The sequence below is a fragment of the Zalophus californianus genome, chromosome 8, assembly GCF_009762305.2.
Source record: "Zalophus californianus isolate mZalCal1 chromosome 8, mZalCal1.pri.v2, whole genome shotgun sequence".
Taxonomy (NCBI): Eukaryota; Metazoa; Chordata; class Mammalia; order Carnivora; family Otariidae; genus Zalophus; species Zalophus californianus.
In genome coordinates this window covers 104,943,251-104,955,943 of record NC_045602.1, presented here as the reverse complement: position 1 = coordinate 104,955,943, position 12,693 = coordinate 104,943,251, and the positions used below count along the sequence as shown (strand labels likewise).

At 41.7% G+C, this 12,693-nt stretch overlaps 1 protein-coding gene across 1 annotated transcript in view; it reads right to left on the bottom strand.

Annotated features, from left to right (window-relative positions):
- Window positions 1-12,693, bottom strand: part of PAK5 (p21 (RAC1) activated kinase 5) — a 303,256-nt gene that overhangs the window by 3,113 nt on the left and 287,450 nt on the right. Inside the window, exons 8-9 of the mRNA XM_027623712.2 lie at window positions 3,042-3,167; window positions 1,242-1,376 (exon numbers count right to left, since the gene is read on the bottom strand). Of these exons, the coding sequence (XP_027479513.1) occupies window positions 1,242-1,376; window positions 3,042-3,167 (261 nt within the window). The remainder of the gene's footprint in view (window positions 1-1,241; window positions 1,377-3,041; window positions 3,168-12,693) is intronic.

Here is a 12,693-nt window from a genome sequence, read left to right as displayed (position 1 = left end):
TGCGGTAAAAGCTTTAAACTTGTCATTGCTGTATAGTATTCACTGTTAAATTATACCACATATTATTTATCCATTTGGAAAACAACCTTGGGTGGTGTCTAGTTTCTGACCATTAGGATTAAGGCTGCTCTTGTATGTGACTTGGAAGATTTGCATCGGGCGTGGGACTATTTTGATACCATGCTATTTTAGCCACTTTTGATTATTTAAACTTAGTCCAATGCAGTAAACGTCTTAATCTCCTGTTCAATTCAAGCAGTTTCCTGTTTTCCTGCAAGTTCACACAACTATAGGGGTGATTCTATTGGGACTCTTCTCTAAGCTTTAGGGGTGGAAAGGGTAATTCTCCCCTAAAAGGCAGCCTCGGTTCCTCCCAGCGCCACACTGGCAGTTGCCAGATTGGTGTTTTTTTGACTCAACGTCATTATTTTCTGAGCTTGACCCTACTTGGCAACACTTGGAAAACAGGAAAGACCCTACTTGGTCCCTTAACCATGCCCTTCATTGCCCTGTACGATCCAGCCCCCACTCCCCTCCCTGACATGTCTTACCCTTTCCCCTGGCTCACTTTGCTCAGCCATAGAAGCTTTCCAGCTTGGCATAGGGCCTTTGCACCTGTGGTTCCCTTTGCCTCAGACTTTTTTCTCCCAGATCTCTGCATATCTTGCTTCTTCCTTCTATTCATATTCCAGTTCAGACAATCTGTCCCCGGAAAGGGCTTCTTTCACCCTTCAACCTAAACAAGTTCCCAACCCCCCTCTCCTTCATACTCCATTGCATTACAGTGTTTGCTTTGCTCCACTCCCTGAAATTATTTTGTTCATCCGTTTGTTTGTGGTTTTACCATCTGCCTCCCTAACTAGAACACAAGCTCTATGAGAGTCAGGAAATCTGAGGTCTTGTGCTGCAATATCCCCAGTAATTAGAACAGTCCCCAGTATGTCACAGGTGCTCAGTGAGGGAGTGCTTGTGGAGTGCCTGATTGACTCTTCTAGCCAACCCTACAACAAAGGAGCAAATTGTAACCATTTTACAAACTTCAGAGATGGAGAGGCAGAGTCCCTTGACCATTGAGTGAATGGGAAGAGCAGAGATTTGAATCCAAGTGATTCTAATTCCAAAGTCCATGCCCATAAACCAGGATCCACTCCTGGATATGATATGCCAGTCTTTGAAGCTACAGAGAGACTAAAAATATCTAAGAATGATTTTGAACTTTAGCAACAGATGCTGCTTCTCACCTTGTGTAGGTCCTTCACTCTTGGAGGTAAACTGTCCCGAATCCTCCGCATGGCCTGGAGGGGAGGCTCATTGAAGTAGGGGGGTTCGCCATCGATCATTTCTATCACCATGATCCCGAGGGACCAGATGTCCACCTGTTAGACACAACCCAATGGTTATCTCAGGCAAGGAGAACATTCTGAAATGTTGGATGTGTCCAGGGGACCCAACAGATTCATACCCATTTATAAATTAAGGTGGTATTTGTAAACTTCCAAAACCTATAGCACAGATTTACAGCCTGAAGTGCCAAGTTACCAAATTTTTGCTAATGGTTTTCATTTGCTTTTTAATCTTGTTATTTTTATTTCTTTTAAATTCATTTTAATTAAAATATAAGACATTCATTTGCTTTTTAAAGACAACTTCAGTGAAGATTCTGCCATTTAGGTACACAGGAGTATCTTAACATTCTGGAGTTCAGAACTTTTTTTTTTTACTGCTATATTTGGTGGTTACCTATCAGGGCAGATGAGAAAAACACCCAAATTTTATGTTATGAACATAGAGAAGACAGTTGCATTTAAACCATAAAAAAGGCATCTGACATATTCATAACAAACTGCAAAATCTACATTGCACAACACGATATATGCTGATCCTTTTATTAATTTAATTTTTTAAAAATATCTCTTCTATTCCTACATTGGGGTTCTTTCCTTTGCATTTTATCATTTTGAAGTAGCATGTACAAAACCCTGCCTTATAAAACCATTTTCAGGGAACAGAGAAAAGAAAAGGAAGAGACGACAAGCAATTCTTTCCGAGTGCAGCATGGGAAGTCAGGAAGATGAGAATCCTTAGCTGGGCTATATCAATTCCCAGTTACAACTGCTTCCCCGTTCCAGCTGCATTCCACTTTTTATCAGTGAGCTGCATTCCTGTTATAACCCTTGCTGTGATCTTCACTGAGAATTTATGCTTTGGGGACCATAGTGAGACAAACAAGTCGAGTACTCATTCAAGGGCAAGCAAACAAGGGAAAGAGAGCCGAGTCTGCCTTCACTTATGCCGATATCCTTAGTTCACTGGTCCATGCCACCTCTTCATGCTTCTCTTCTCTTAGAATCACCTTCCGCACCATAATGTGTGGAAACGCTGTGTGCCCGGCTGGAACGAGCTCCTTACTGCTGTGTGCATAGACTTGTGTGCCTCAGGGCTTTGCTCACAGTACTCCCTCTCTAGAAGGCTTTTCCTCCACTCCTTCTGGCCCCTCATTTTCACATACCCAAACCTTATTCCTTAACAGATTATGAGCAATTGTTTCTTTTCCAAGGGAAACAGAAATTGTGCCCTATTTTAAAATACATTATAATATTCATATATATTTTTTTCTAGGGGAAACCATTACTGCTCAGCCAAATATTACCTCTATTTTGCAGAGCTTTCTCTGACCATCTATCCTTCGAGTCATGACACCTGCTCATCTGTGCATTTCTGGCCACATTTCAAGTTGCATTGCCTTGATTGGGGTCTGCCTGCCACTGAGGGTGGGGTCAGAGTTTACGTGATTCCCCACCCCCTACCCCCAGTGGCTGTTTAGGACCTCAATAAAGGCCTCTGGATCAATGTTGTGGCAATTTCCTCAGTGGTTACCAGTCCCCTTCCTGCCACAACCTACTCTGTGACAAGTCTAGTGAGTGGGGGTCAAATACGGAGTCAAACATCATCACCCCGATCTGTGGTCATTAACTCTCTCAGAACCACTGCATCCCTGAGCCTGTCCAGCCAACCCCAAACAATGACTGTCACCCCCTTACCTCTGTCCCATAAGGTAGCCTAGAAATCACCTCGGGCGCCATCCAGTAGGGAGTGCCAACCAGTGATTTCCTCTTGGGCACCTCTTTAGAAACTTGAGCACAGAAACCAAAGTCCGATAACTTTATCTGAAAAGGAAAGGAATACAACAAAGTTAACAATCTAAAAATACCAGCTTCCAGATGGAGAAATAGAGTTTCAAATTCAAAACAAAACAGTCTCATGAACAGGCCTTGGAAATACTGGTGGTTGTCAGACCGTTTTATTGGAAAGGCACAATCCATTTTAATGGAGAAACCTCCCAGGCTCCACCAGGGTTCACTTGCAAATGTGAAACCAAAAAAAATTTACAAATTACACTCCAAACAACAAATTTGTTAAAATTCAAACCCACAACTTAAGTAAATTGCTATTTTTTTTTTTAAGTGGGCTCCATGCTGGGCACGGAGGGCTTGAACTCATGATCCTGAGATCTAAGACCTGAACTGAGATCAAGAGCTGGACGCTTAACCCTGCCACCCAGGCACCCCAGTAAATTGCTATTCTTTTTTTAAAATTTTTTTATTAACATATAATGTATTATTTGTTTCAGGGGTACAGGTCTGTGATTCATCAGTCTTACACAATTCACAGCACTCACCATAGCACATACCCTCCCCAATGTCCATCACCCAGCCACCCCATCCCTCCCACCCCCTCCACTCCAGCAACTCTCAATTTTTTTCCTGAGATTAAGAGTCTCTTATGGTTTGTCTCCCTCTCTGGTTTCATCTTGTTTCATTTTTCCCTCCCTTCCCCTATGATCTTCTGTCTTGTTTCTCAAATTCCTCATATCAGTGAGATCATATGATACATGTCTTTCTCTGATTGACTTATTTCGCTTAGCATAATACCCTCTAGTTCTATCCACGTTGTTGCAAATGGCAAGATCTCAATTTTTTGATGGCTGCATAATATTCCATTGTATATATATACCACATCTTCTTTGTCCATTCATCTGTTGATGGACATCTAGGCTCTTTCCATAGTTTGGCTATTGTGGACATTGCTGCTATAAACATTGGGGTGCACGTGCCCCTTCGGATCCCTACATTTGTATCTTTGTGGTAAATACCCAGTAGTGCAATTGCTGGGTTGTAGGGTAGCTCTATTTTCAACTTTTTGAGGAACCTCCATACTGTTTTCCAGAGTGGCTGCACCAGCTTGCATTCCCACCAACAGTGTAGGAGGGTTCCCCTTTCTCTGCATCCTCGCCAACATCTGTCATTTCCTGATTTGTTAATTTTAGCCATTCTGACTGGTGTGAGGTGGTATCTCATTGAGGTTTTGATTTGGATTTCCCTGATGCCAAGTGATGTGGAGCAGTTTTTCATGTGTCTGTTGGCCAGTAAATTGCTATTCTTAATGTGAGTTTTGTACATACTCTTGCTGGTTAGGTTGTTTTGCATTGAACACATTCAGATTTCCAAGTACCATGAAAGGATTAAAATGATCAACCCCATTTCCGTATTTGAATTAATGCAAGACCCTATTATATAGAACGCTGAGATATCACTTTGAAGTATTGGCTTTTCTTTTTGATTTCTTCCTTTGCTTACAACAAACTGAACTGGCCAATGTAAACATCAGCATAGGTAGAAATATGGGTGTAGAAACTGGGTGTTAGCACTTGGTTACTAGGGGTTTAAGGTGGCCATCCTAATGACCCAATGTATATATATATGTTATTTATCTTAGATGTCATCAAAGACGGAAAAAAAAAAACTACTAAAAACCCTTGCACAGAGATGTTAAGATTATTCTTAAGAACCTAGAGCACCATTAGGCTCCCTGCAGGTTTATATACTCTGGAAGACCAGGAGATTAGGTTTATTTCTGGGGACCATGATCCCTGTTCATGATGACTTGGTCTGAACTTCAGAGGGCCTCACTGAAGAGGAGTGTCGCCTAGAGTGGTTGGTGGTGATAGAATACGTTCAAAGAAAACGACGGTTCAGAATGGGCGTTTGAAGGTAAAATTTCCACAGATTAAAGGTATGGTCTCTATGGCACAAGTTCTCCCTTAATTCTCTTCAGAACTCCCTGAAATTTTTCAACCTTTTTCTCTGGCTCTTTCTCTGCTGCCTGCACCTTAAAGACTGGGCTTCCAAGTGTTTGGGTCTTAACCCTCACCTCTTGTCTTTATATGCTTTTCCTGGATACTCTTTCTCCTCCCATGCTTAATGCAGACCTCTCTCCTCCCTTCTCAACCTATATTTCCATTGGGTCTGTGTTTCCACATGGAGTTAATTTTTATGAAAGTTATAAAGTCTGTGTCTAGATTAATTTTTTTGCATGTGAATGTCTAGTTGTTCTAGCACCATTTGTTGAAAAGACCATCTTTGCTCCATTGTATTGCCTTTGCTCCTTTGTCAAGGATCAGCTGACTCTATTTATGTGGGTCTATTTCTGGGCTATTTGGTGCCACTGGCCCATCTGTCTTTCCTTTTGCCAATACCACACTGTCTCGATGACTATAGCTTTCTATTAAGTCCTAAAGTCAGGCAGTGGTCGTCTTGCATGACTTTGTTCTTCTTTACTATGTGTTGGCTATTGTGTTGGTCTTTTGCCTCTCCACATACGCTTTAGAATCAGTTTGTCAACATCCACAAAATAATTTGCTTGGATATTGACTGGGATTGCACTGAATCTATAGATTGAGGTGGGAAGAAATGACATTTTGGGAATATTGAGTCTTCCTATCCACAAACATTAGATTTATCTTTATCCACAAACATTTCCATTTATTTAGTCCTTTGATTTCATCCATCACTGTTTTGTAGTTTCCCTCATATAAATCTAGTATATGTTTTGTTAGATTTATGCCTAAATATTTTAGGGTATTAGTGTAAGTGGCACTGTGTTTTTAATTTCAAATTCACTTTCATTGCTAGCATATAGCAAAATGATGGACTTCTGTCTAAAACCATATATCCTTCAACCTTGCTATAGTTGTCATTAGTTTTAGTTTTTCTTGTCAATTCTTTTGAATTTTCTACATGGATGATAATGTCATCTGTGAACAAAGACCATTTTACTTCTTCCTTCCCAATATGTATACCTTTTATTATTCCTTTTCTTGGATTACCACATATGCTAGTACTTCTGGTATGATGTTGAAAAGGAGAGGTAAAGGGGAACATCTTTGTCTACTTCCTAGTCTTAGAGGGAAAGCATATTCAGTTCTTAATTCAAAAATATGAAATTCATGTTTCAAGGCCCTGGTCACTTCTCACTTCCTCCAGAATTCTTCTCAGGAGACCATATTGATCTCCCCTCTCTGAATGTGAGAGAATTTAGCACTCATTCAATCTTGAACTATTTTCTGATGCTGATTTTGTCCCTCCAGCTAGAAATGACAGTCCTCAAAGGCAAAAGTTCTGCCTCCTAATTGTGAAGCCTCACTGTGTTCCTTAAAAGCTGGGAAAAGAGTAGATACCAAAAAAAAAAAAAAAAAACCCCACATGATTGATTTTATAATGACACATAGATATATGATAGCAGATCATGTGGTAGAGGACACATTGGTACTCTTTTTGAAACCATTACTGACTTACTGAAGAAAGCTGCTTCTAGAATCAAAGTTGGAACACAGATAAAATGGGGGTAATGTTTTAGAAATTATTTGTGTCTTTTTCTATCTCCTCATGATCATGATCTCCTCTCTAATCAGGCCAAGGTTAGTGGTGGTGTGGTTTGGGGAGGGAAGAGATTGGACTGCTCCAGATGGAATGCTAGAGAAAGCTGGTTTAATGGAGAGATGCTTTCTCAACTGCTTTGGCATATCAAGAATCAAACCCAGATGAGTCAGATCATAGATTTCCCATGTGATATAAAGAAGAGGGTCCTGTGGTCATGGTAGCTGGTCCATAATCCTTGTTACCCTATTGTCAAAGGAGTCTACAATTCAGAGAAGTGAAAAGCCTATAGTCCATCCCCTTTAGCCTGCAATTGTTTGCAGGAGAAGACAAAGAGCAGTCATTTGATTCAGGTCCAAACTCTTTATTACACATCACTTCCACCACCCTAAGCAGATGGCGGTGGCCTTCAGAAAATACCTGAGTAGCATACAACTCCAAACAAACAAGGGAGAGGAACAGCCACATGCATCTGTGTTCAGAGGTAATATTCAAAATATTTAATAACCAGAATCATCTAGACCAATCGGAGTCCAGACATGAAGTTGAGCTGTGTCCTGGAGTTATCCTGGGGGCTTTACCATCTTTAATGAGGCAAGAACATCCAAGTAAAGGGCTGTTGTAATGGGGGATACTCCAATGATTTAAAACAGTGGCTATTAACCAACAAGCATGAAAATATTACAATATTTTAACAATGGGTATAGACATACTAGTGAATGCTGGCCTCCTGGAGAGATGGCAACAGAGTGGGTGGCAGTGAACTTGAGGCAATGCTATTGGCTTCCATGGTCTCTGTCTGTTGTGCAGGGGTCCAGAAGCTCCTCCTTGCCTGGCACAAGTCTGTGGTTGACATGGGGAGCCTCAGGATGGCTCTCAAGACTTGAAACAAGAGGCTGGAGTTGTGAAATGTTGCAGAGGCACCCTTCTGAAAAGCCCAGAGCTGTGGGACCAGTGGTCACCACTCTTGGTAGCAGAAAAGGCCAGTTATGCCAAGGTAGGGACCAGAGAGGAACAAGAAGATGGGTCTTATATCCATCACTTTGAGTTCCCAGAAGCCACATTTGTCCCTTACTCTCTCAGACTCCTTGAGAAAGAGAGGGGTGGGAAATGAGAAGAGGAAGTGGATGGTGGCCAAATCTGAAAGATTGAGGTTCTAAACATATCAGTTAAGGCTTACAATAATGTTGCTGAACTTTCATAGATAATATTTATTTAAGTAGACTGAATTTAATAGATTGAATTAAGAGTTGCTTTCTGTTTGTTTTTTTAGTCGGTAGAGCTTTGTGAAGAAGTCTAGATCAGTTTTAAGAAACAGAGAAACTATAATTGTGTGTGCACGTGTGTGTGGTTATCTCCAAAGCTCTAATGTGAGCAAATCCATAACCCTACTATTTCAGACAGTGGAGAAGGAGCAATTTTGCCAAAACATTTTTTTTTTGCCTGTAAATTTTAAAAACCTGAATTAAGCAGGTGAATGTATCAGCATTTTGGTATCGGCAGTTTTTAATTTCAATACCTCTCATGTGGCTTTCTTTTTACAGACATAAAAAAGGACCCCAAACCTGCCAGACTAATAGTTATCTCCCTGACAATATGTAAACTGAGAAACTGAAACTAAACACAGGAAGCTAGGTCTGTTCCTCCTCTGTAGACGTGAAAGTGCTTTTACATCAATGTTTTACTCATCCAAGGACATAAAAGAGATAATTCTCTAGAAGAACATAATTGCACACAGTACTCGTCTAAACAAATCTGCAAGTAGGTAATGAGAACTCAAGTAATGAGTACAATAAAGCACTGTAGGCAGATCTTCAAAGCATATCACACAGACTCTAAGCTGAGCCTTATTTCACATAGAACTGTACAACATGGCGGATTAGGAAACACTGTCTCACTAATGCAGTTAGACTAAGAGAACTGCAGCTTGCACACTGCCAACCCCTTAAAAGGAGGTGATGCAGCTTGTTCCCCAAGGGCCAGAGGAGAAACTAGAGCTTAGAGTGCAAAGTTGCTCTTTAAAGCTGAAATCCTATTCACCTCAGTGGGTCCTGGCTAGGAATCGGGGGCTGCACAAAAACATGGGTGGAGGAGGAGAGTCTATCCACAAGAGAGCTATAAGTTTAAGAAAGAAGGTAAAACTCTCATTTTGTAAACTGCATATACTCTAAAGAATTCATGCATCTGCTCCAGGTTTTTGCTAAGGCAAAAAGATAGATGCTTTTGTGCCTGGTTTCTGGGTGCTTCCTATAAGGCAATGATACTCAAAGTATGTAGCAATGGCATCCCCTGGGAACTTGGGAGAGATGCAGGCTTTTGGGTATCACCCAGTTTGGCTGGAATCAGAATCTCTGGGGAGCGGACCCAGGAATTTTGTTTTTGGCCAAGGTCTCCATTGGTTTTCATGCTCACCACAGTTCTTGAACTTGTTTTAAGAAGAGCAATGACCCAGAGACAAAGGAATGGAGGGAGGTACTAGAAGGGGCCAGACTGATGAACGTGTCTCCAGTTTCAGGCCCACTTTTTCAACTGCTAAACTGAAGAGGAGAGGGAGTGCATCAGAGCAGCTAAGCTGGGTCTGCATGGAGGCCTCAGCCAGCTCCTCCGCCATTTGACAGAGTGGGACAGGGTGGGAACTCGCCCAAGACTGTACAACAGTAGGAGGACAGTAGAGAGGAGGACTCGGACCCAGTCTCCTGACTTCTCAGGCTGTGCTTCCTGTAGGGAAGGGAGGAGTCATAGAGTCTGGGAATATCTCAGACATGGTGGTAAAGGAATGAATTTAAGCAAGCTGTGTAACATGCTCACGTCTCTCTTCATTTACAAAGAGCTTCTCGGAGACAATCTTCAGGTCTTCTTCTAACTGTAAAATACTAGTTATTCAAGAGACAAAAACACTCAAATGCCTAAAGGTGCCAAAAAAAAAAAAATCAATGAATTTAACGGGCCAGGTGGGGATAATGAAAAACTAGGGGTACATGTCCTTGGTGAAGAGACACTGACTCCTGGTTGTCAGGGCCCAGTAAAGGGGTGTGGAACAGTCACAAGGCCCTGGTTGCCATCTATGGCCCCATAACTATCCTTTACCCTTGTTTGCAATCCTGTGAAAAAGAGGGTGCACACACATTACACTGTGCCTGGGTACTACCTTGGTTTAGCTCCCGCCCCCTCTGAGCTCACCACAAAACAAGGAATCAGTGTAAGTCATTTATTGGGGAGATACAGGAAACCCTGGTAGTGAAGTGGGCAGGGAAGACAGCCAGTCAAGGGTTAGTCAGCAATGTGGGAACCAGAGCTTACTCCTGATGAGGAAGTCTGGGAGACTGGGTAGAGCATGTGTCAGAGAGCTCGTCTATCCAAGGGCAAGAGAGCCGGGGTGTTTATACCGCAACTCCTATCACATGATCCTGGGCTGCCCCTAGTGAATGTTAACTGCCTGGAATTTCTAGCCTGCTGTGGGCTGGAAGACCAGACTGCCATGGCTGGAGAAAGTCGCCAGGAAGAGATGCCAGTGGTGGCACTGGGAGGGGGAGCTAGTGAGCACTGAAAGAGGAAGTCTGGTGAAGATAGGGATATGGCACCAACAGCATCCACTGAGGCACTGTTCACCCTTACCACGCCACCTCCACGACTGCCATGTGTGAATGCAGGCACAGGGTTGTCAGATACTTTGATTTTTGTTTTTAAGGAAGGCAGGAATCTGAAATTTTCTGTGACATCTCCTGATTCTTAAATTGTGGCAATCAATTTTTAGTTAAAAAAAAAGACCATAAAAATCACTGTGTATGTCCCTTTTCAATATAGGCACTGGGCTTAATAGGTCATGGGTTTGAAGTCCATTCTAGCCAATGAATTTGATAAAAGCTAAATCACTCACTGTCTAGTGGCTCCTAAGTATCATCTCTCAAATGCAAGCTTCAGGCCAAGGAAATATCATAGATGATTTTGTTCAACCCTTAATTGCAAGGATGGGTGGATCACCCTCTTTGAGCTTCTACCTTGTACCCATTTTACTTCTGATGGTTTTATAGAAATTATTTCATTTAATTCTTGCAACCACTCTGTAACATGCTATTTATTTCCCTTTCAAACTCCAAATACCACATCCCCCCTGCTTAAGACGAATTGGTGACTCATTAGATATTATTTATGTCATAGACAAATAGTGAACAATTTACTCTGATCACAATTTCCCTTCTAGCCTTTGAAGGGGCCACAAAGGATTTATCCTTTTTTTTTTTTTTAAATTAGGCTCCACGCCCAGCATGGAGCCCAATGTGGGGCTCAAACTCACGACCTTGAGATCGAGATCTGAGCCAAGATCAAGAGTCAGATGCTTAACCGACTGAGCTACCCAGGCACCCCAGAGATTTATCCTTTAACAAAAAAAAAACTTGAACAATTCACTCTCTCTTTTAGTTTTTTATTTTGAAATAATTATAGATTGATAGGAAGTTGTAAAGAAATGTGTACCCAGTCTTCCCTAATGTTGGCATCTTATACAACTATAGAACAATATCAACACCAAGAAACTGATGTTGGTACAATCCATAGACCTTGTTCAGATTTAATCATTTGTACATGAACTCATTTATGTATGTAGTGTGTAAGTGTGTGTATATACTTTGCAATTGTATCACATTGTAGCCTTGAGTAACCACCAACACAATCAAGGTACCCAAGTGCCCCAAGGGGTTGGGTTAAGTTGGTTAAGAGTCCAACTCTCGATTTCAGCTCAGGTCATGATTTCACAGTTGTGAGATCGAGCCCTGCATCTGGCTTTGCGCTCAGTGGGGAGTCTGCTTGAGATTCTCTCTCCTTCTGACGCTCCCCCTGCTTTTACATGCTCTCTCTCTAAAACGAATAAATAAATAAATCTTAAAAAAGTGGCACCCAACTGTCCCATCACCATGACACCTCAAGCTACCCCTTTACAGTCACCCTGCAGTCCCTCACCCCTGCGACCACTAATCTTCTGTGCATTTCTATAATTATGTTATTTCACAAATGTTATATACATGGAATTATGCAGCATGTATCATTTCAAGATTGGCTTTTTTCCACTCGGCACAATTTCCTTGAGGTTCATCTAAGTGCTTACATGTATCACTGGTTCATTCCTCTTTCTTTTTTGTTGACTGGTATTCCACGGTACAAACACATCACAGTTTGTTTAACCACTCACCTTTTGAAGGACACTCAGGTAGTTTCTAGGTCTGGGCTATAATAAATGAAACTGCTATGAACATTTGTGTGCAAGTTTATGTGTGAAAATAAGTTTCCATTTTTTTGGAATATATGCCTAAGAATGCAATTGCTGGTCCCATGTAATTTTTAGTTTTGAGAGGACTTGTTTTTCAGAGTGGCTATACTATTTCACATTCCCACCAGCAGTGTATGAATAAGTGGTGTTATCACTACTCTTCACTTTAGCCATTCTGAAAGATGTGAAGTGATATCTGCTAGTTTCAGTTCGTATTTCTCTAAGGGTTAATGTTGCTGCACGTCTCCCAGCAAGAAGAAAACTCAGTATAGCTTGTGTGACAGACAATATTTTCCAGAAAAAGCCAACAATAATATTCCTCAGCCCATGAGCTCCTTTGATGACATGAGTCAATCCTCTTCCCACTGAGTAAGGTTTTACATTCCCTCCTCCTGAACTGGAAGGGCTGTAAATACAGTGGACATGGCATTATGGAACTTTGAGTTTAGGTCATAAAATTGCCATGCACTTCCATCTTGTTTTCTTGGAACCCTCACTCTTTGAATGCAGCCTCCATGCTGAGAGGAAGGCCATGTGGAGAGGTCACATCATGGGTGTTCTGCCTGACAGGTCAGCTGAGTGTCCAGCCACCAGCCAGCACGTGTAAGTGAGGAAGACTTCTAGACACATCGTCTAACCACAAGTCAGAGCAGTCCTGGCTCGCTGAGCCCCGCCAACATTCAGAGCCATGTAATAATCCTAAAATGACTTTTG